Source organism: Colias eurytheme, chromosome 15, assembly GCF_061535395.1.
Source record: "Colias eurytheme isolate Ceu_HAF_F1 chromosome 15, ilColEury1 Martin Lab GWU primary, whole genome shotgun sequence".
Lineage (NCBI taxonomy): Eukaryota > Metazoa > Arthropoda > Insecta > Lepidoptera > Pieridae > Colias > Colias eurytheme.
Genome location: NC_142994.1, coordinates 5536627 through 5562272, shown reverse-complemented (window position 1 = coordinate 5562272; position 25646 = coordinate 5536627). Strand labels below are relative to the sequence as shown.

The 25646-nt window shown below is 32.3% G+C and overlaps 1 protein-coding gene across 6 annotated transcripts; it reads right to left on the bottom strand.

Annotated features, from left to right (window-relative positions):
- Positions 1-120: 120 nt before the first annotated feature.
- Pvr (PDGF- and VEGF-receptor related) lies at positions 121-23554 on the bottom strand. Of its 6 annotated transcripts, XM_090109836.1 has the most exons (25): positions 23041-23554; positions 16083-16436; positions 15884-15996; positions 14764-14917; positions 13491-13639; positions 13221-13380; positions 12971-13094; positions 12123-12298; positions 11750-11904; positions 11395-11677; positions 11169-11312; positions 10916-11043; positions 10537-10735; positions 9913-10173; positions 9342-9566; positions 8950-9106; positions 7989-8080; positions 6668-6712; positions 6118-6272; positions 5843-5965; positions 5148-5317; positions 4684-4828; positions 3234-3411; positions 2161-2212; positions 1143-1269 (listed from the first exon to the last, which is right to left on the bottom strand). In XM_090109836.1, exons 1-24 carry the CDS (start codon positions 23108-23110, stop codon positions 2187-2189), a joined length of 3786 nt encoding a protein of 1261 aa, XP_089965962.1. In that variant the 5' UTR covers positions 23111-23554; the 3' UTR covers positions 1143-1269; positions 2161-2186. The 6 variants fall into 6 exon arrangements, with proteins under 6 accessions (XP_089965958.1, XP_089965959.1, XP_089965960.1 ...); XM_090109832.1 differs by lacking the exon at positions 2161-2212 and having other exon boundaries at positions 121-1269; positions 23041-23551; XM_090109833.1 differs by lacking the exons at positions 2161-2212; positions 14764-14917 and adding an exon at positions 14262-14388 and having other exon boundaries at positions 121-1269; positions 23041-23551.
- Between the last annotated feature and the right edge of the window lie 2092 nt (positions 23555-25646).

Genomic DNA, 25646 nt, shown 5'->3' with positions numbered 1-25646 from the left:
GCGCTAATAATTTCCTAACACAATAGCTTATGACAGAACAAATCTATTCTCTTTTTTATTCACAAATGGGGGATGATTTTATAATTTCAACAAAGACATTCAGGAAAAAAGAATAAAAAATTATTTCAAAACAATGCTTTATTTTTCCATTTAGAATTTGAACATTTATAAATACGTAATATATAAAGAATATTCTTATACTTACATAAAGTCTTACAAATAACATCAGAAACAGAAAACATGCATATTTTATGACATTCCATCAACTTAAATTAACTTTTATAATACATCTAACTTATCACGGCGCAAATAAAAACTTGAATATCAAGTTTATAAAACAATAATAGAAAATTTTGATAAATGCAAAAATGTTTTCACTAAAAAGTTTTAAAGATGAAGAAGCAAGGAATGATAATATATTAGGCAATCGTAAATATGGAAAAAAATATATGACTAATAAAAATAAAGTGGTGGGGTACATAAAAATACTGAAATTACCAGTATATAGCGAAATAAGCTGACTATTTTAAGTAATACTTTCATCTCCAGTTATATAATTATGTTTAAAACAAATCTTTGTACTTCTCAATAAATAGTATATTGTATTACTTACAACAACATATAATACTCGTTTATTTATTAACAATCTTTAGTATCATGTTACTAAGAATCATACATAAAAGGAAAACGGATCTTTCATTCCGTTATACGCAGTTTCGATAAAAAAAATAGCTTAAACATTAAAAGTAATGAGATTTTGTATTCAATGATAATATTATAAGGAGATCAAAACCAACGAATGAATTCTAATACTCATACATACATATTGTAAATGTGTACAAGAGTAGATACGCCATAAAAGATAATATATCTACTTGACTAGACCATTGGGCACGTTTATATTAATGTAATTATTGGAAATGTTTAGGGGCTTCTTATTATTCTCGTTAAAAGCAATGTAAGTCGGATTAGTTACTGCTCTGTTTTTCGCGTTTTTGTCTTTGACTTCGAAGACGTCATCTGATTCTTCTTCAATGCGAGGACACATGGGCATGTACGAGGATGAATTCCCGTCGTAGTCGGAGTCCGAACCGCTCCTCGCTGGAAGGTTGTTTAGGGATAACATCGGAGTCGATTCTGAACTGAGGCCATTTGCCTCGGTCATTCTAGGGTTCAATTTACGGGCGTCGAAATCAAATTTAGTGTCTTGAGCGCGTGGACTGAATATGCGTTGGTTCGCTGGGCTCATTTGTAAGTAGCCTTCGTCGTCTGTAAACACATCTCATATTACATTATCATATTATTATACGCGTGCAATATAAAACGAAAATCGTGCGTTGTCAACATACATTAACATATATTCTAGAAACGTTAGTAACGGTAGGTAAAAATGTGCAAAAGATAAAAAGAAACACAATTTGTTTAGGATTTATTTTGTAGAATTGTTAAATAATCACACGTCTCATACATTATTACTGTATTTGTTTGTATAAGAAGATAACCAGGTTGCTACAGTGTATATGTTACGGCTAAAGGTAGGTGAGAACATAAACTTAAGATTAGCCGGCTAAACTTAGGTTTATTTTCGACGAGGTGTTAATGTTAGTTTGTTCTATCTTTAGCCGGCTAAACTTAAGTGTAACCGCAGGCCCGTGGCTAAAAATGTCGGGGTGGGTAGATTTGGTTACTATAATACATGTAAGGAACAGGGCGAGTGTTTTCTGGCACTTCGCCGGCTGCTGCCGCAGCACGCTCGCTGCGCTCGCTCGGCTCGTGCGGGTCTTAAGAGTTCTAACCTAACCTAACCTAGCCACCAGCTTTCTGCCCTGAGTCGGGGTGGGTAGATTTGGTTACTATAATACATGTAAGGAACAGGGCGAGTGTTTTCTGGCACTGTGCGGGCCCCTCAAGCCCTCCACCGGCCCGGCGCTAACCAAATCTACCCACCCCGACATTTTTAGCCACGGGCCTGCGGTTACACTTAAGTTTAGCCGGCTAAAGATAGAACAAACTAACATTAACACCTCGTCGAAAATAAACCTAAGTTTAGCCGGCTAATCTTAAGTTTATGTTCTCACCTACCTTTAGCCGTGACATATACATTCATCATACACGTTTTGTTGTTAGTTACATCAACCATGCCTTATACCATTTTATTACCGTATGAAAGAATCTGTTTCGCGTGATCAGACTGGCGTATTTTCCGTTTCGTCTGACAAAAGGAAAAATGCGTTTATATGATGAAATTGTTACCGAGGAATTTTGTTCAATAACAAGAACATGAATTCTAATAAAATTAATACATCTACGACGAAACTCTGTTTAGTAAAAGATTATTTTCTTAATTCAATGAAAATGTTTTGTTCATTATTTAAGTAATAGTGATCATCTAATAACTTATGTAATGTAAGTATCTACTACTTGGAAACTGTTCATTTTTTTCTAAAATGTTTAATTAAATTACTAGAGAACAATTAACATATGTGACGACTGACGAACGAATTTATGAAACACAACTTCATAGATATTTTAAAGGTCTACTTTTGAATATCTACGAAAAAACTTATAAGAAAGTACTTATAAGTTTTTTCGGGACTAATTATAGCCACATATTTTGTTTACTTCCTACTACATAATATTATTATAATAAGCTTAATTTACTCGACTTATTATGGCAAAGGCCTTAAGCGATGCGAGGCCCCAAAGGCGGTTTGCATATGGCAAGGCCCACGATATTCATAGGAATATTTATCTATGGTAGATGAAGGGAAATTAATAAACATGATACATAATAAGAAACCTGAATACAAATTGAAATTAAATGAATATAGATAACTAGATAGCATCAAAATATGTTTTAAAATATTCTTTTGCAATATATGTAATGTACCTGTAACGACACATAAAATATAGGCAGTAAGCTTTCAATCTTGTTTGGATATAAAAAATCCAAATCTTTACTTGTATTATAAAAAAAATCATAACTTCTGTTATAATTTATAGTACAAAACATAGGATTTATTCAATAAATTACTATAATATGACTCTACAGCTCGCCAACCTTTAAGTCAGTGTTCAATCAATTGTAGAACATGTTCTCATAACACCAATGTATTACCACTTTTCTTGCGAATAAATTCATTTCATTTCATTGCTAATTCAAATACGTTTAACGAAAAATTATAAACCAGATTTAAAATTCTTTTAAATACATTTTATTAAAGAAAACTTACCATGCTGTAACTGCGTAGGCGTCGGTGGGAAGAACTGCGTAGTTTCGTTCACATAGTGATGAGGACTCGGCGTCACGAGGTTATTGAAATCAGGCGCCGAAACCATAGCTAAATAGTCCTCTTGGCCCTCACACTTTGCGTTTAACTCCATGTATGCGGAGTTCAAATCGACGTAATGCTGAAATTTTATAAAATCTTGTAACAGTGTATTTAGATCAAGCGAATGCTCATTCTAACCCTAACTTCTAACCCCACTATGTCAAATTATTTTAGTGGTAGCAGGCGTAGAGCATTCTTTCTTTGTTCTTGGTGCGTTCGAAAAGATTCTATGCAATGTTCTAATACTAAATAACACTGAATGTAAAAGATCACGAAAGAATGCTCTTGCTCTTGCTCTAGATCTATGTTCGTTTGATGTAAATACACCGTTATATGTCATGCATAAACAGTGTTTTTTTTTAATTTACATATTTAAGAATGTTTGTAATTATTAAGTACCTACAATATACATAAAAGGAAAATTTATTGGCGATGCAAGATGTAGACACTAGACAGTATTTAATAAGAGCCTGACAACTTTGTTATTTAACGAAAATCGTAAAGAATTTACAGAATAATAACAACGTTGCTTATTAAATACCTAAAAAGACTTTTCTAAAAAGCGAAATCGGCCCTTAGTTACGCTATTCACAATGATCAAATAATTATATATTACATTGAATATTGGAAACTGGTTTTCTTACAAGAACGATTAAGTAAAGTCACTAAATCTAAAACTGTTACTAAATAAATTTGTAAGTATTGTTTATTTAAAAGGTTTATCCCAAGAGCACATGTTAATCTTCCAATTTACTCCATGTTCGCTATACCCCAGGCCAATATAGTGTAGTATAGAGGAGCGTTTAATATTTAAATCACTTTAAGGCAAGTGCTGGTCTGAACACCCTATGATACTGTTATCTTGGTCGTTTGTTGAATACAAATACACATACACATACACGAGTTTAGATACCCAATCAATAGTTACAAAATAATATAAAAATAAAACTGTATTTATATTAGGATTAATTATATAGCTGATGAATATATAGGTACCTATTTCAAATTTATAAATTGTAAAAAAGGGAATACCTAGATTTTAATAATATTATCATGGACGAATACACCGATGATGATTTTTATTAGTCCATGATATTATGTAATCAATCCAAAGAGTAAATTCCCGCAAGCAGTCTATTAATGTTAATTTATGCAGAATAATATTATTGTATTAACAATATTATATTTAAAGCTGAACCTAATTCAGTATTACTTTTGGTATACCTACTCAGATTTAGTGGTTATATATTTAAGAATAATTATAAGAAGTTGTTTAATTCGTTATATTTTTCGGTATAAAAAGAGTGTTTATTTTACGAATAACTATAATTATAAGAGGCTATTTTCTTACATTTCGAACATTGTCTTCTAAGAAGGATCCGAGTATTTCTTGTAGTTGTGAGAAGGAGGGTCTGGCGGTGGGCTTCTGTTCCCAGCACTTCAGCATGACGTCATAGAGCCTGTCGTCCGCGTAGGTCGGCTTCTCCAAACGATGCCTAGATTAAATTATCATTAAATATTGTATTGTTTTTGTTATACATGGAAAATAATTCTGGTGTTGTACTCGTTCTATATCTTTAGGCTATTAATTAGTCTACGAATAGTCAAAGTTTATTGAAACTCCTTTAATTTTAATTGAGAGAAAAAATATTTAATGTAGGGTACGTAAAAAAACTTGTAATAAGACTCTCCACAAAAAGAACTACAAACAATTAATTTAATTCGATAATACGTTTACCTGTATTTAAATTACATATGTAATGAAACCAAACTGAAAGATTTTTTAAACAATTTTATGTCGATGAAAATATTTACCCCTCTAAAAGCCATTTCAGCAAGTTAGTCGGACTGATGTTGGGATACGGCGTTTTAGCCAACGAAAAAAGCTCCCACAGCACGATACCAAAAGACCAAATGTCCGATTGAGTAGAAAATATTCGGTCGGTCATACATTCTACTGCTAACCACTTCACTGGCAAAGGACTCTGAAAAATAAAATCAACATTTAATTATGTAGCTATGTATTAAAAAAATTGAAACGTTACAAAAATTTCTAGCAATTTTTCTTTATAATCTATCCAATAAAAGTAACAAAAGACTCAACAACACATCATTAAATTTTATTGAAAATTTATTCAGGCTGTGAAAAATATACGTTTGGCGGGAAAGCCACGGCATTCCAAATTTTGAGAGAGTAGCGACATCTAGCGGCAGTGTTAATAACTACTAGACCGTGAAAAGGTTACATAGGTTTACAACGTGTTCAACATGAACCTTTATTGTAAAATGTTACAATAAATACGTTTCATGTGAGGGCGCTGTTAACAAAAAGTCTGCTTTGTTACGCTCGTTAATTCCATGTGATTAAATATGTCTTTAACTTTACTTCCTATTTCATTCGTTAATGTGAAAGAAGTTCTATCAAATACTGTGGGTTCATCGACAAGTCGTTAATCATTCAATAATGTCTATTGTCTACGTTATGCAATAGAAATGAATAAATTACTTACGTTTTCCTTTTTTTGATATTCATCATTCTTATAAATACTTCTTGCTAATCCAAAATCGCAAATCTTTACGATATTGTCTTCAGCAAGCAATATATTTCTGGCTGCTAAATCTCCATGAAGCACCTGAAATTTTAAATATTTGCACATAAAAAAACCTGTAAAACCTTTTTAGCCAAACCTATATTTACTTTTTTAAAATATCGAAGTTCTGAGAAATTTTAATTCCCGATAAGTTGTTATCAATTAAAATTTCATACAAGAGAGCATATTATTACCTTTCTGCTTGCAAGATATTCCATTCCTCTTGCAATTTGAAATCCCCAAGCTAATAGATCTCTTGAGGTTAGAGGTCTTGGATTTCGCCCTTCATAAAGGTAGTCACATTCGTAATTTGATCTCCATTCTGGTTGTACGTAACCAGTGTCGGATACTGCAAAAAGTTTTTATTAATAGTTCATTCTATACTTTTGTAGATAATAATTGCTACAGTAAATTGAATGCAAGTTTAGTTATAGTGCTTAACATCGATGAACATAAGAGCTTCTTAGGTGTTTTGTTATATTGTAACATTAGGGGTATTAACTATTGAAGCAAGCTAAAACATGAACTGCTCTTGATTATTAGGAAACGTGAAATAAAAAACCGATATTGTATTGAATATTGTAAGGAGGAGGGAGGACTTGTCCTAATCGTTTTCTGTACATAGAAAGTGCATTATACATATTATTTTCATTTAAAAATGTTTAACAATTAGTGCATAATAACGTCGTGAAAAGCCAAGAAGAGTGCTTTAGCGACATCGACATCACATAAAAGTAAATATACCTTTTATAAACTCCACGTGTGGAATTTGATTTGCATTTGCATTATCTGATAAAATACAAAACAAATGTTTTACGATTATATAATTATATTATGCTTAATGCATGAGAAGTAATTATAATAAGTTACATAAAGAATTGAATCTACGTAAAGATATGAAAGATGTAGATAAACATCTACTAAGATTAAATAGGAACTACAAAGCCTTAAAACAGACTGTTTTTAAATAGTGTCGTCATCACTGGAATATACTATCACTACCATAGAAATCTAAATAACAAGACACATAGAAGTGCTGTAATGTCATAATTCGTATGAAAACCGCTGTCGCCAAAATCAACACATTCAAACCGAAAGCTAAACAGTACACACAAGTAAACTATGCCTTTTATTGGACAGCTTGATTTTAGTGAAAACTAACTTATCTATTAAATTAAGCTTTTGAATATGTATCCTAACGCACGAATTTACGGTTTATTTTAGAATAACATCCCTAAGTATATGAGACTTTTTGGTCCAATACGAACAAACGTGATAATAAGAATGGTCGACTGTGTCATTCATTGTTATTTCGATTACTATGGTGACACTCGTAATACTTGTAAATATTCTATAATTTTAAGGAAAAACGGCATTATTTCTAAAAAAAAAATATTTTCCGATGAAATATTATTCCTTTATAAGTATAATTACAACTTGTGGAAGAATATCCGCAATGGGAATTGCTGAAACACACCATGTATACACTCATACGTCTCCAGAGCAACTGAACAGTGACGAATGCACTGGTGATGTGCAAATCACCTGAGTGGCGACAAGGTCACGCACGCTTACGACTTCTAGTGTCTTGTTATTTAGATTTCTATGATCACTACATATTATCAATAACAGTCTGTTTGTTCGAGATAAACTTACAATCTAGTGAACCGATTTTCATCCCGTTTTCACAAATGAAAAGCGTAGTTCTTTGAATAGGTGTATATTATTGACAGATAATGTGTTAAAAACCGAAGCGCGAAAGCCGGCTTTAATTGTTTAATTTAACACATGATCTGTCTATAATACTAGAGGAAACCACGTGATAATAATTATTCAGTTTTAGAGCATTACTTTTATATGCTCTCCTAGTCTCGATTCACTTAAATCTACACTATAATGTTCACAGACGAAGTTGCGTGGGTTAGCTTATTCCAAGTAAGATAATCAATTGAAATGTAAATCGCTTTTATCTAGGCTTATCTTTCATAAATATTTTCTTTGCTTTTCAATGATTTACCTAGAAATATAATCTAATAACTAGAGGCATATAAAAAAGTTAATTTACCTTTTCTCTCAGATCTATTTGTATTTGCAGAATTGATAAACGTGTGATCTGTTACTTGAGTATTATTCGAGCTGAAATAATCTGAATGCATCCTGAAAAAAAACAATGTCTTTAAATTTATACTATTTTACATACACCAATAATTATGATAAATTAGCATTAATGCATCTGTCTATTTAATATTTTAAATACATATATTGGTTAGGTTGTATTATGTACTAAATTATTTTACATTTATCCTAAGTAAATATACCTACGCGTATTTAAAGTATACGTATTACGTATATAGTATTGACGACTTCTATTTATAGGATATTACGTGTTATTTTAATAATGCCAAAGCATGTGTGCCATATGGAGTCCGGTATTATAGACCCAATGCTCTATATCGCATATTGCGAAGACTTTAATTAAAACATAACGTACAAAAAGCTGTGCTAAAAATGCTAAAATAATTTCATCCTAATGGCGGCCGTACACGGACCGCAGTAGAGACGTGTACGGCAGTGAATGAATGTCCATAAATTGATATTTTTTGTTTTATGGCATTCAAAAGCTGTATAAATAATATATAACCAACACGGCCACTCGTGAACCTGGGTCACGAGTGACCGTGTTGGTCAGGCATCCGCCCCGGAATGGCGCGAAAGGATGCGGGTTCGAGTCCCGCCTCGTGATCGATTTTTTTCTATTCTTTATAAATTTATATAAATGTACAGTTCACCGCGCGGTCGCAGCTTCAAGCCGTCGGTCTCAACTGCTTGAAGCGGTCCGTGTTCGGCCGACCTTAAGAACATAATGTGGTGACCAGTGACCACTCATATAAAATAATTTATGTCACTTCTTAGTTATCTTCGCATAGGTACCTACTTATTTTTTGTAAATAAATCTAATTACTTATTTTTTGTAAATATAGCTAAATATGCGATTTTGTTAATCTTAATGGTTGCTTCTATCTTACCCGCTGCTTCCACTGCTACAGGAAAATGCTCTATTCACTTTTCCAAGGTTTTTCTCTTTATTATCTGTCAGCTGATCAATGAAAACCTCGCGATGCCGTAGCATGTAATTGTGAATATTGCCGAATTTGCAGTATTCAACAATTACAATCAACTCTCCTGTAATAGAATAGTTTGTGTTACTAATATTTAATATTGGACATTTTAAATTTACTATTTTAGTGACAAAACATAGATTAAAATATAATTTCAGAATAAATAAACTCATTCACAAATCGTGTAAGTTATTTTAAAATTAAACATGGTTTAGACTTTTTCCCCTTTTTCTCTATTTGCAATTTGTAATTTGTAAACCATATTACAAATTTGAAATTTAAACGAAATAATTTCTTACTTTTCCCCGCATTCTTCGTACACGCTCCCAATAAGTTGACAATATTGACGTGTTTCCCCAAATGCACCATAATCTTCAATTCAGAAGCCAGTGCTTTGATGTACATATTATCAGCTGTTTTCTTTACCATTTTCACAGCAACTGTGGTTGTTTCTTCGGCGTTAACAATACCTCTTGCTTCGGCTTTGTATACAACACCGAATGCTCCTGCTCCTAATTGCTTACCTATTTGAGAAGAAATGAATAATTGTACAAGACACTTAAAATAAATACATTGTGTAACATGAATCATTTATATAGTATTTGAGATTTCAATGAAAGATTTTATATTGCAAGGCCAACGAGACGAGATAAAAAGTGTAAACACGTCTGACCGTTCACTGAGTTTTTGTATCATAACATTGCACTGTCATGTAATTTTGTGTTATTATCAATTAATTACTGAATAACATCATTTGAAATCCGTTAAAAATTCAAATAGATTATACATGTTAATGAAAACTTAAAAATTCCCATTATCTTTAACAATACAATTATCACTGCTGATAAAAAAAAAATAAACAAATATTACCTAAAACAAGTTTATCTGGCGGAAATTCGAATCTGTCATCGTATGGTAATAGTTCGGCTTGCTCGTCGATACCTAAATCCGGATTTAGCGACTTCGGAACACCCTCTTTAAAGTATAGAAGTCCAGCGTCCGCTAATTCCTTCCTGAATTGTTTCTCTTTTTGTATTCTCCACGTGAGATATACAATTAACAGGACTAGTATAAATACAATAGCGCAGGTAACACTTAGAATGGTATACGTGGTTTTGTATGTCGCTTTATCTGAAAATAATAAAGAAAGATTATTATTAGAGAGTCGACGGATTGTACTATTTCTATTAAATATTTTTTAGTATATAATAATTATATTGGCGGTAGTTTTATAACACTAGCTGGTTGCTATGACTACCTACTAAATAAACCTACCCGCAAATAGTTGGCAGACATAATTAATACACCTACCCTCAATTATTTTTAAATATTCTTTATTATAGAACTATCCTTGGAATATTTAGACTTTCGTCTCATCTGAACTATCCTACACTGAAATGTTAAAATCGTTACAAAAGACAATTCTATTCTTCATGTATTCCTACTATTTAAAAGTTTGATGTCATATTTTGTAGTACACATAGATTCAATCACCTTTGAAATACACATTGTATGTTTTTCTCATGGTCCTTCCACTACTTTCTGCGATACATTCGTATTTCCCCTTGTTATCGTCCGCCCGTCCGTCTGTCTCCATAGTGGTCTCGATTTCGAGGGTCGAGTTAACCGTTGTATGGTTCAAATAATCAGTTTTTATAACAACATCAGTTGCGTTAATTAGAGGGACACCGTCCTGTAACAAATAGCTTTGTTTACTCTGCTAGTTATAGAGGGTGAAATAGAACGTATTTGTGCAATTCACACACTATTATTAGGCACGTGTGTGTATAACATATACACCAACACGAACAGACACAAACATACACACACTAATAATAATCACAAATGTTTGTATAAATTATGTAAAAATTACCTTTTCCCAGAGTATTGTAGGTGGAGGAACAGCATCTGCTTGGCAGACTAGATACACTGGGTGGTACGGAATTACTTCTACGTCTTCTTCATCCAGTTTCGGAATATTTATCTCAGGTAAACGTTGTGCTAATACCAATAGATATTATTAAAGTTTACTAATACCTAGTCTGTGCTAATACATATTATGAAAAGAGAAATATTTTTATGGAATCTTAACATTAACGTAAGTTTAATTTGAAAAAAATAGTTACCTGTGACACTTATAGAAATCGTAAATGTTTCGCTTGTTTCATTGTTTTTAAATCCAGCACATGTGTAGTTATCAGCTTGCTCTAACGATATGCTGTCAAATATCAACTGTGCAACGTATGAGTACGGAGTTTCTTTCAATTTAACTAAAACGATCATATTATTAAGGTTACTTAATAAAAATAAAATTAAGTCAAACCCATACTTTAAAATTAAACCAAAGATTACCATTATCAGCAATATCGTTTCCTTCACCGTCAAACCAAGTCACGTCTGAAAATTCGTACTTTGAAGCGTAACAACTTATGACCACTCTATCATTCTCCGAGAACCATGTATTGTTTTCATTGGCAACACCAAATCCATTGTTTATTTCGTAAACAAGGAACTTTCGGGAAACAGATGTGTGATTTATAGTATTTGTGGCATAGCATGTTATGTTTCCAGATGAACGAACGGGAATTTGTAGTATCGACGATGTTTTGATGATCGAAACTGCAGTACTCTTAGCCTAAAATAAATAATAAAAGATAAACCATTGAATAAGCTTTAACTAAAAGCCTGCTTGAGAAATAAACAGTACCTGTTTTTCTAAAATGTGTCTTTCTCCTTTGTCAGTCGTAAAATTCCAACTGATCGTTGGTCGAGGATATCCGATTGCATTGCATATTAAAGTAGCAATGGTGCCAGATAAAAACCTCTTACTGGAACTAAGATTAAACTCGATGCTAGGTGATGCTGAAATTACAAGTCATATTTTACTTTCAAAAAAGGATGAAAATGTCGTAAAAGTGAAGTCCCGTGTCCCCTAGTGGGGTAAGGGGCAGATGCATTATGCACACATCTGTTTAGGATTAACATAAATGATACATATTTGATAGACAAAGTAGAAACATATACCATTAATCACTCTTTTAGTCACCTATTTTACATTGAATACTAAGATAATAGTTTACCTTTTGGCCTTATATCGTAAGTAACATTACGTGTGTTGAACTGGTTCCTTGCGATTATCGTATAATTTCCAGTATCGTTTATATTTAACGAATTAATTTGGAACACGACACCAGATGTATAGAAAATTAAAGAGTATTTTTCACCAGAGGGTAACTCCATACTACCATCTCTCACTCTGAAATCAAAATTAGTTAGATTTGAATTTTCAACGAAACTTCCTAATTCCTAATTGTCAAACAGTTTATGAATTGATCCTCCTATAATGATTAGGTTGATATTGGGACAGAAGAAAAGGTAAAATTTATAAGTTCTTTATAAAGACTAATAGCTGTAAGTAAAGACGTTACACAACGTTACAACAGAAAAAATAAGTTTCTTGTTGTTAAGGAAGACCGCATAAACATATTTAGTGATTGAACAATTGAATAATACCTACGTCCCAGAATACGAATCTAGCTCATTGCAATGACTTGCACCTGAAACTGATTAGACTCACTTTCCTCATTACTCAGATGCACTATACCCGAAAAATCCATTGTTTCACCAAAGAATTAATACTGGTACATATTTTACCATATTACTGGAACCTTATCTTTGCGGTCATTTACTAGGATCATTTACGTATAGTCTACAACTCGAACTGATTAAGAGGTTAACTTTTTTAACCACAGTAACACGAAATTTATAACACTAAGTATCTGTATAAACTTGTGACTGAGAAAGATAACCTGAGAGAGGAACGTGTTTCTATAATTGCTGCTGTGAGCACACCAAACTGCAGAACCTTAAGGTAATTAAAGAAGTTGATTGAAAATACAATAATAGTCAAGTTTATACATTCACTTACACAGAAAATTGTGCTGGAGGATAGGCTTCAACAAGCGTAAAGAGCCTCAACGGTGTGATATTGGGATCCGTTGACACAATCTTTTTCATATTTAGCTTTTCTAGCTTTATGTAACCTTCCGTACCTAAAACATGAATTATATGTTTAAAATACAATATGTTTGTGTAAATATTCAAATTCCTAACTTTATTTTGCAGAAAAATTAATGTGTCAAAACAAAATATAACCACGAGTATGTAGTGTTACAAACCATTGTACGTTTTCCTCGTTCTACTCGTCTTATTCCCATTTCTATTCTTCGATATACATTTATAATATCCAGCGTCTGTTTCAGTTGCATTGTAAACTGTTATGTTATTGTACAAAATGCCCTGAGTTATTTCCCTTTCATTTGTTTCATGTAAAATATTCTGAAAAATATATTTTTATTTTTTATGTTAAAGCTTGCTGCTAATTCTTAAAGATCAATACAAATACAGTATTTAATAAATAAAACTGTTAAAAAAATATTGAAACTTACATTTGCATACGGATCCGGTGTTTGCCAAGTCAAGACAACAGCAGAATTTGCTTGATAATCAACTGTACAGTTTATAGAAAATGTTTCTCCTCTTAGGAATAATTCGGAATCGCTTTTTATATTAGGTATTGGAGGTTCTATATTGTCGTCTAAAAATAAATAGAACATTACAAATTAAATAACTAAAAAAACATTTAACACACACTGAAGTACTTCTTGATTTTATTGCAAAACAAAAATAAAATGTAAACTAAACTTCTGTAACTGCAAATTAATAAATCTCAACTCTTAGTTTTTTTGAGAGCACCTTTATTAATATTGCTATTTAAGCTTATCACGTAATTTAATATATTAAACGAACTGCCTTATGTTTATGATTTATTTAAACCTTTACGCATTTAATTTTGCAGGCAAATCTAAGCGTCCGATATTATCAATGAATTGAATGATTTGGTAAAATATGAATTATTTAATAAGTTTTTTGACTAGCGGTAAACTTTCCATGTTAAAATAAACTACGTTCAATATCAAACACAAATAATAATATAAACTGAAATAGATACATAATGTTAGTATGTTAGTTGTTAACACAAAGTGATAAGAGTTGCACATAAATGGCGCTAAGCCACACACCATAATAAGAAGAAAACAGGAGATAGATAACAAGCAGCAAACTTTACAAAACAAAAAGAACGATGCCAAAACAATCCCGAATGAAACCATCACACTGGGCTACCTTATGACATCAACATTTCAGCACTATCTACTTACTAGTAATATATTTCCTTAATGTTCGATTTCCGCGCTGTCCATCGCATATATAACCGGTTTCTTTCGCTTTCAATAAAAATCCAATTTTTGGGGAATACTTATAGAAATCGGCCGCCTTGTTATTCTGCTATTTTTATATTACCATTTAAACTTGTTTGTTAGTAAAATACATGGTTATGTTAATTGTTATGTTTTTCAATCGGATACCATTTTTTATTTCATGTGAATTAGATGTTTTTGTAAAACGTTTCTTATCTAACAATTAATAAATTCCCTTTTTGTTCTGTTATCGTATTGAAAAACATAACCCAACGCATTCACCCCAATTTTATGACCTCTATTCATGAAACTGTATTTTATCTATACCACTTTTGATTTTAATTCATCGATATAATATGTATTATATTTATACACTCAAGTGAATTTTCATTTTTGCTATAAAACGGGGGTGCACACCAAAGATAATAATTAAAGGAAGTAAGCATGTTGTCTAAACACCTACGTTTATTTACAAAAACATCTTTTGTTGCCTGTATATTTCGTCGCTTAAAGCCACAAGTGAAAATTGTAATCAGGTCTTCCAAAAATGTTAACAGATAACTATCGAGGGTGCACCCGATTTTCGGGTTACAACTATATTCCCCTTCTGCAAAGTCCTGAATATCAAGAAGGTTGTTATGAGTTGTCCAAGCAATATAGTCCGGGATACATCGCCCATTTTTGCAAGTGATTACTATCAAGCTAATTTTTCGTGAGTAGCTTTATTTTGATGAGATGCCCAATAATTTCATGAACGAAACTCTCGATTGTGGTAGCTTACAGAGGTAACAAGGATAAAATTTTTTGATTTGACGGTTCTCAAATATTTATTACGCAATTTGTAGGACAATATGTCTGTTGAATTATATAAGTATTAAATAAGTGGAAATAAAAAAATCTGCTGGTTACTAATCATTTATGATGACTTCGTTATCGATACACATTGGAAAGGGGGACTCTTTGATCAAACCATAGATTTTGTAGGACAAATATTTTTTCGAATAATTTAGATAATTATCTTGAGATTGAACAAAAAAAAAAAACATTCAGTTAGTAATTAATATTTGAGAACCATTAAATCAAAATATTTTATCCTTGTTTCCTCTGGTAGCTACCACAATCGAGAGTTTCATACATGAAATTATTGGGCATCTCATCAAAATAAAGCTACTCACGAAAAATTAGCTTGATAGTAATCACTTGCAAAAATGGGCGATGTATCCCGGACTAATAGTATTATTAAAACCACAGGTGGTAAGTAACATGCTTTATTAGAAGAAACATTTGCAGCTCAAAGCATTGATTTATTATTAAATGAGACAATGCAGTTTCCTTAAATATTCATGCTTTATTAAGATATATGTAAAACATAGAAAACATTATCTCATTCATTGTCATTTCTTGGTTATTTTTATTTAATGCTGTTTAACATGCAAAGTTTGAAGCAATTTTACGCATTCCATTTTCATGTCTCTATTTCTTAAGTTATAGATACATGTAGCAAATCCTCTAACTAATGAGAGTATGTTTACAATGTATTATTTATTTAGGCATATTATATCATCGCATTCCTATATACGTACCCCTATCAATGTAACGTTAACATCTGGTGTTGTAGGTCTACATTCAATAACAACTTTTGAGTTGCCTTTAGGAATGACCACTTCTCTCATTGGCGCAAATATATTATCCGTACCTAAAATATATTCGAAGTTATTTCATATCAAGTGTCTACTGTTTAATCACCAAATAATTTAAATAGGATTTTTAATAAAACCTCACCATCCACGTATACATAAATGTAAGAGACTTGTTCCGTGTTAGTAGGTTCTTCTCTCAAATCAGTTAAAACTGTATTAGGATCTAGATCTTTTTCGAAACAAGCATAGTAGCCGACTGCATACTGATCGACATTTATAAGATCGAGTATAGTCTGGTACACTTTATTATCCCCCTCAATTATAGTCTTATTTCTTTGTACCATATAAAATGATTCAATCACTTCTTCGGGGATTTCTTGTTGTTTAATTTCGACGGGTTTGTCAGATTTACACGAAATAGTAAAGTTTTGTCCCTTTTGTAATATTATTTCTTTCTTTAAGGGAGTTATCACAGGACCATTAATTTGCTGAGCATCTGGAAAGCAGAACGGAATTCTTATCGTTTATTGACTTTTGATTTACTTCCATAGGTTTTCATAAACAGTAGTAATTTATTTAGTACTATAGTTTTCTACACAGGGTAACAAAAATGTAATATGAATTAAAAATCGACAGAGTATCGAATCATTATTTTTACTCATAGGTATTAGGTACATATTATGATGACCTCATATTGAAAGATGTTTATACTATAGCACATAATGCTACCACGCCTCAGAATAATATAATGAAAGAAAATTAGCCTTTCATGGAAACTTCCTGTGGCTAATTTGTCAACGCTCACGTGCGTCACCTATCGAGTAGTTTATCATGTCGGGAAGACAAACAACAGTGGCCTTGGGAGGGAGAGCTCAGTGTTACACCGGAGCGAAGGGTGAATGTGATCATGTAGACTTAGCTTATCAGCCTAATGGTAACACGAGACTAGCACCGTACAATGCGTATACGTAACTATCGAAAACATTTTTAATTAATTTGCGTCTGGGGTGTGACACAGGCGTGGTCAACATTGGGGAAATTAATCCTACCGGTAGGATAGCAAATGATCCGTGCGTCTGTTCACAATTGATTCGATCAAACTGTTCAATTCGGCAATTAAACAATTAGGATCCCGTTGTTATTTTCATTTATCTAATTAAGCTTCCGATTGATTTGGATAACGTAGATACAAATGTTTTCTTTAATCACAGAAAAGAGATAAATTTTGATATATTTTATGTGTGAGTAAATTATGGGTTTAAGGTTTCCCAAGTAATCCCATAATGAGAAATCATGGGTTGAACATAGATTTAGGTACATGATAAAATAATAAACCTTTTAAACATAGCTACAAAACAAAAAAATCAAGAATGCTTTGATAACTTCCCGAGCAGGGTTTTAAAAAATGAAATTAATTTTAATAATTTTGTTTTTATGGACATTACAGGCCAACAGGATACCATACGCGTATGATAAATAGCGGTAGCATCCGGTAATACAACAAAGTTAATTATAACGATTTACATAATTTCTGAGAATTTCACAATTGTTTTCCTTTAACTTAGATTAAATTAGGCATTAAATACAGACGAAAAAATCTTTCTGTACCGAGAGAGTACAATTTACGTCATGCAATGTATAAAAACCGAACTGGGAATTTATTGGTCACCGGTGAACATTACGTGAGGAAAATTCTTATTAATTTTGTAAAAAAATTACTATTGTTTGTAGTTATGAGGTCAAACACTTTGTTCATAATGTGGTAAAGACTCGCTATTTTTCTTAAAAATAGATCTAGGTATTTTATGTAGGTACTAGAAATACATAATTAGGCAAAGAAGAGTCCTGAAATTTTTTAGTTATAGCTAAATGCTGCTAACTCATGGCCGAGCCAAATATACTTGGGGAAATAAAAGCGCATCGTCTGCGTTGGCTTGGTTATGTAGAGCGAATGGGTGAGGAGCGAGGTCTGAAGAGAGCATACTTGGGCCGTCCCTCGGGCCGTCGGCCGGTGGGTCGACCCAAGTATCGCTGGCGCGATCAAGTGGAGAGGGACCTGAGTGCGCTCCAAGCCAGTGACAATTATTGGCAAGAGACCGCTCAGGACCGGGGAAGATGGAGAGTTCTCGTCTCGAAGGCCAAGTTTCAGCGCCACAGGAGTAAGTAAGAGTAAGTAAGTATAGCTAAATGCTTCTATTTAAAGTTTAAACCTACATTATTGTAAATAGTTATCAAACGTTCAATTCGGTAACCTATTAAAAACTCGAATTTCTATTACCCGAATCTTAAAATCCCGAAAACGGTTGTTAGAACTTTTAAAAGACAGATGTAGTGAATGACAACTTTTTAAAATTCCTTTTTTAATTTCCCAGATGAATCAATTTCCAGATACACCAAAACCAGATTTTTAAAAAGTATTTTTTTGTTTCCCGTATTCTCATAATCCAGATATAGTTATACCAGATTCTTTGAATACTTTTTTTTGTTTCCCATCGTAACATTTTCCAAATAAACTATTACCAAATTTTCATAATCTTTTTATTTGGTTCCCATATAATCGTATAGCAGATAAACTATTGCCAGATTTTCATAATCTCTTTATTTGGTTCCCATGAAATCGTGATTATACCTTTACTATTGCCTGAAAATAAACATTACCAGTAAGTAAATTGTTTTACTTGCCCATTACAGAAAGGTTTAAGTGTCAAATTCGACTCAGTAGGTTAGGTTAGGTTTGAACTGTGACCCTCACGCACGAGCCGAGCGAGCGAAGCGAGCGTGCTGCGGCAGCGGCCGGCGAGTGCCAGAACCGACTCGCTATTGTTTTACTTACCTATTACAGAAAGGTTTAAGTGTCAAATTCGACTCAGTAGGTTAGGTTAGGTTTGAACTGCGACACTCACGCACGAGCCGAGCGAGCGAAGCGAGCGTGCCGCGGCAGCGGCCGGCGAGTGCCAGAACCGACTCGCTATTGTTTTACTTGCCTATTACAGAAAGGTTTAAGTGTCAAATTCGACTCAGTAGGTTAGGTTAGGTTCGTGCTGTGACCCCCTGAAATGATTTCGTTTCGTTTTTCTGGATATCGTTTATTTGAATTTAAAAAATCTGGACATTCTTTGTCTGGATATCAATTAACTGTATTTCAAAAATTTGTGTTTTAAAAATCTAGCTTTCGTGCATATGGATTACGGTCATCTGGATTTTGTGCATTTAGATTTCGTATGTCTGGAACTCATTCGTCTGGATTGTAAAACGTCGTACAAATGAAGAAATGGGCAAATGAAATTCGGAGTTGCGATTATATGGAAAACAAAACTTCGAAATTTTAAAATTCGGGGTTATGAAAAAATGTCCAAACGTTTTCGGGATTATGATATTCGGAATATTAAAATTCGAGATTAAGATAGGTAACCGTTCAATTCACATGAGGATTACTTCAACGCGCAGTTTTCTTTGCTTTGTCTCAGTGCAAAAATTTGCCTCTGTAAACCTACCATATTAGGTAAGTTGCAACATGAAGGAAAAGCCCAGGTATTAATTTTAATAAATGAGTCAAATTGGAAGAGTAATTATCAATTTTTATTTAATTATAAATATAGTTTATCATACAAAATCATCTAACTTCGATCATAAGAATGAGCAATGCGGACGAAAAAAATCGATTTCTTGCAAAACATATAATTTTATTTATAGTCGCCGTAGTTTTATAATTCTCGACAATACATCACACGTGGATGTAATAAAAACTGTAACTATGAAAAACATGCTATACTGTAATGATTGGAAGTGACCTTGTAGAGGTCGGTGCTTTGACGCTATTATATTGCTTTAGAAACAGTCAAAACAAACGCATATTTTATTTACAGTCATATTTCTTTAAAAGTTTTTTGTTTTTTCGCATTAACTAATAACACATTGCAATTTTTTAGATGAAAGGAATGTTTATCATAATTTGTTTTGAATGCATTTGTGCAGAATTAATGTGTTGTATATATGGATAATATAATATGTCTGAGTACCTATTATCTTTGTTTGTTAGACGTAAGTTTACTTTTGAAATAGTGTTTCTAATTTACCACATTTCCACCCGTATTTATTTGTTTGTTTGAACGCGCTAATCTCAGAAATTTCTTTCGGTGTTAGATAGCTCATTCATAAGACTATAAGTAATATATCATCACTCGACCAACAGGAGCCGAGCGGAGCCACGCGGGTGAAACCGTGGAGCGCAGCTAGTTTTTGATAAAAGCAATCGTTCATATCTATTAATTAATAAGTAGATATTAATATTTTTAATGATTGAATTGTGTTAGCCATTTCTTCAACGCTTGTTGTGGTAAAGAGAGAAGAACATTGTATCTATTCACCAATTTTTTATCAATTCAATTTTTATTAACTTAATAGCAATTTTATTTTGTACAATTCTGCCAGTATAACGTTGGGAAGAAGTTTTAATATTTTATTTCCAATCATATTTAAAACAATTTTACCGATTTCTGGCTCAATGAGAATTTTGGTCGAAGGTCAAGAAATCAAGCAAAACACCATAATCTTATGCCAATATGAGTATCGATAGCGGATTCTATTTCTTAGCGTTTCTGCCATTTGTCTAGAGGCCAAGGTTCACAAAATTTCATGAAAAGTTAATTGCAATCGTGGAAGATCAAAACCAGAAAGGCGATATTTTTCATCCAGGTACCTACATTAATTTTTGAGATTATGTGAACAAAATTGTAAAACATAAAAGTAGTTTTTGTATTGACTATCTACCTACAACACTACATAATATCTAATTAGGGACTGATAAAGATCTAACTTTCCACTCATATATTTTAAGGTCATGGTAAATCATCATTATAAAAAGCAGGCTAGGAAAACTAGAAATCTTGAGTTTCTAAATATGTCTACATAATATGTCCAGATTGGAACTTCCGGTATTTTCCCAGAAAGGAATTTGTTTTTATAAGTTAGCCTTTTCTCGATTCTCGTTAATGATGGATCTTGAAGTAACATGTAGCTGTCTCATTTCAACTACATACGTATTTAATAGCAGAACAATCATCCTTAATTTCCCAGTATAGGTTTCTGTTTTAAAATATGAATCGATGATAGTTTCACATTCCATGCACCTTAAACTACCTAATCAAAAGAACCCAGCATACACTTTAAATTCTGAATGAAAACTATAAATATTCTCAATGGATTTGGATATAGATTTAATTATTTATTCTATGAATCAGTGGCAAGACAGTAACAGTAAAGCGATGACGCATATCTTAGTCACGAGAAGACGGAGTCTGCAGAGTGTACAAAAATCCATATTCTTTATATTTTCTGACTCATTGTAGTATCACACGTGTACTATAATTTTATTGATTCGAGATCTTATTTTAGATATCATTTGTGTCTAAAAGTTTATTTGCAACGATTTTGGCTTAACTACGCTCGCTGCAATCATGCAGCTGCGCAGCTGATATATAGTTACTCGAACATTTAAAATATGATAAGCAGATATTCGAATAAATAATAAAACAAATCTGTGATGACTGATGACAATGATTTGATAACGATTTAATGAAGTGTTATCATAACATAATTATTAATTATGTTTAATAAAACAATACGAAAAGGGGAAAATTCTCAAAGATTTGTTAGACCTATTTACCTATCTATTTTCAAAAGTATTAGAAGACTTGGATTTTTATCTATTGTAAATTTTGTACCCATTACATGCTAACTTTTACGGGATAAAGAATAGTCTTGCAGAATTTATTTACCTTGTGTTAATAAAAATTAAATATAAAGTAAGGTTACGGTTGTTGGAACAATTTTTCAGATAGGTACCTATAGCATTTCTCATTTTTTGTTATCGGTCAAAACAAAAGGTATTATATTTGTTAGCACAATGGTACATACTTATTTATTATATAAATAAACCTAGTTAAATTTGCAACATTTTTATATTATTTAAATTAGCAAAGCGATTACCCATACAATTATAATATTCCTGGAAAGTGTACGCAGAGCAAGCATTAGCAAAAATATTAAGTGAGCAAACTGAAATATCCCAGACATGTTATTGCAATAAAATTTGGCGCCTCAAATGTGACATCAGTAATCAGTATAGATAGAAAGCCACACATTCGAAATCATATAAATATTGACGTAGTTAGGTACTATTTATTAGTCTGTGGTAATAATATGTAGATTGATTCTAAAGTCTAGCGAGTATCCGATAATTTAAATAAATTTATGTTAAACTGGTCATACGGTCATACCTACAGCTGCTGCTTAGTTGAATGTATATTCACTGTTTGAGTGAACCGGTTGAGACAAAGTTTAATCACGTACCTACTGAGTACTGTTACTAATTTATTCTGTGAATGCCAAACAAATAGCCAATAGGTGGTACCTAGGTGATAGGTAATAACTATACTAGGAACTACATATTTCTTAGGATCTATTAGAATAATATTATATTCCAATTTCTCATAATGTTTGGTTAAACTTGAAACCTAAGGCAAGTGTATAAAAATGATAATATTATCAGAACAAATAAATGATAAGTATTAAATTATTTGTTTTAGTTATTCTCATACGTACCTACGTGAGTTACTAACTACCTACATACCTGTACGGTTATTAAATATTTAAACAAACAACCTTAATTAAGAATATTTTATTAAACAAATGTTTGGAGTCAGAACTAGTAATTGATAAAAAAATACCCAAACCTAATAAAAACAAACAAAACTACCTACGCGGAATGCCTTCGTCGTGTGAATAATATTGTAAACAAAAACTAATACAAGGTGTTGTACCTATTCTCAATTACAGACTTGCCGACATGTTTAATGTAGGTATAGTGCGTCCATATTAATAGAACGTTTTGGATACTTGTTTTTAAGGGGAGGTGTCATAAAAAATAGGAATTATATTAAATGGTTTCCCGACTTACAAAACACTGGCTTAAAAATCTATACTGATTCATTGGAACAAGATGCCATTAGTTTCTATTTAGTTATAAAAAGAAGATTAAATTACAGAATCCGTGATTTTTAGGAAGTTAGTTCACAAGTGGAAGACAATAGTATGCAAACCTGAATACGCCAAAGTTGTCAAACATATTAATAGAATCCCACGCGCTGCTATTAGCCGCGAGCGAAACATTTTGGATTATATTTACTATTCACAATCAATTAAAAACTAATTCTCCAGAACACAATTCATTGTAGACTCCATACGCCGTGATTTAATCAAGCGTTCTATTTTAAACGTTCCATCCAATATAGCGCTGCTCAAGAGCAAATAGCTCAGTCTCAATCACAGTCGATGTAAACACTTCGAAACTTTGTACACTGAGTCACAAAATTAAATACGCGTTGCAACAATCGGAAATGTTCAGTCATTTTGTCTCATTTCACATCTTGGTGCTATATATGGTCACTGGTTTCACTAGTTTTGGGAGTAAGCATATGCTTTGACGTAGCAATTAGGTCACTGTTAAAGTTTACAACGGTACGACACGTGATGGTTTATAAGGCAATGACAATAACGCGTCCGATTCGCGGCATCCAGTGTGGCGGAATGTCGACGCAATCGCGCTTACACTCGTGGCACGCCCGCGACCTCGCCGCGACGGACGGTCAAACCAAGATAATGCCCATAGTAGAAGCACCATACAGAACATAATCACCAGCCATATTGTACTATCGAACAGCTGTAGATATGTGTGTATCAAATGCGTTCATTCGGTCAAATGACCGGTACATAGAAGTTTGTTACAAAAGTGTAATTAATGGTACGTTTTCCATACCCAAATAATGAATAGATATAATATTAACAGCTATGTACCTTCTCGCAGTTTAGCATAATTTGATCGATACATCATCAATTAACATCTAGTCAATTGATGAAACAACAGATCCTACCTATCCTACTATAAATTCTGTCCATCCTATCAAAAAATCTCTAGAAGATGAGCTGAAGCCAAACCAAGTATTAATGAATGATCTTAAGACTCCGTAAATTTATCCACTTTGTCCATATAGAGGTGTAGAGACGAATTTTGGACTGAACCGTTATTTCCATGTTTTTTAAATTCTTGTCAAATTCTAGGAAAAGAGCAAAGTGAGCTCTATATCCCACTATCTTTGCATTTTTACCGTGTAAGACCACAGCAAATCTACTAGTAATAGCTTAGTCATAATTATTATGATAGCAAACATTAACATTTAGGTGCACCGTAGAATGTTATCAAACAATCACTGCGTCATCAATTATTAAGTCCAAATAGTAAATATTACACAAAATATTGAAGACTTTACATTCCATATCAAAATGTTCCTCCCTACATGTTCGCATGTGATACATTAAAAATATGGTAAAATAACGATGGATAACGATACTTCTGATAGCAACTTGCGCATTACACGTTTTATGATCACAATTCGTGCAACATTGCATTTACTGACACCCAAATATAGAAAAATGAAACATCAGTTAAAAAGTGTCATATTTTGATCTATGAGGGTATAATGTTTGTTGCTATGAATTTATATTGTGCACTGCAGAACGCCCACCAACAGAAGAGTCGAATTCGCCATGATAGTTTTGATAACGCCACGTATCCATCATGATTCATCACACACATTGTCATACTTGTAGTATAACAGATGATTATTATTCTGTCGAAGCCTGGATTATGTTACTTTACCTATTTTGTCGTAGTCCTACAGTAAATGAAAGATATTCCCAAAATACAATGCAACATAGCTTTTACTACAAATGAAAAATCATGAACATATAATTTACAATTTTTATATAAATTCGTATAAATAATAAAATGTAATTCCTTTAAAACTTGCAATAGATTAATTAAATTGCAGACATTTAAAATAACATCATCAAGATGTCTGACATGATTGGCAATAATGTAAGGTACGGTACAAGGATCTCGAATCGATATATTATTGATTGAACAAACATTGATATGTTACATTGAAATTTGTAAGAACTATAATATGACCTATTTGTGGTCTCTACACTATCTAAATTGTGTATATTTTTTTCCTCAATGCATGCGTTTAAAGTTTCTGATAAATATAATATACAAAATTTAATAACATACTTGTTCCCTACTCTACACACGGCGGCCTATGTCAATTGCAATTTTTTGGTGCCCCTATATATCTACTGTTTCGTCTAAATCACTTTCTATATTATAAGAACTTCTCATAATATTAACTATCTTATTATCTCTATCTTTAAATTTTATCAGTAGATAGTGCAATCAGAAACAAATATAGAAACTTCACAGACAAGTTGATATGACATCTCACAAACGATATCTCAGACTTTTTGTTTGTACTTTAAGAGATAGTGAAATGATAATTTATTTTACATAAAATTAAAGTAAGACCTGGCAACTAATTCTTTATTTAACACATAAAAATACTTACTTTTACTTTATTTAATATAAAAAAATACCAAAACGCAAAGTATCTTATATTGCAAAATTTAGAAAACAAATAATTTAGTATTGTCTACTTTATCATAATTTTATTACACTTCGGTACTACCGATACAGAAACACCAATTATTTTTCGACATATCCAAAATTTATGAGTGTCTAACTTTCTAGGCTCTTAACGGGCACATTACCGGCACCTTATAATAAACGAGCTTTTTAAAATGAACATGTCAA

Coding starts and splice junctions, on each gene's coding strand:
- Pvr (XM_090109832.1), bottom strand. CDS start 23,110: ATGTTTCGCTCGCGGCTAATAGCAGCGCGTGGGATTCTATTAATATGT. Junction 16,437..23,040: donor GACAACTTTGGCGTATTCAG/GTTTGCATACTA, acceptor TCTGCTTTCCAG/ATGCTCAGCAAATTAATGGT. Junction 14,918..15,883: donor TTAACGTTACATTGATAGGG/GTACGTATATAG, acceptor CTTGATATTCAG/GACTTTGCAGAAGGGGAATA.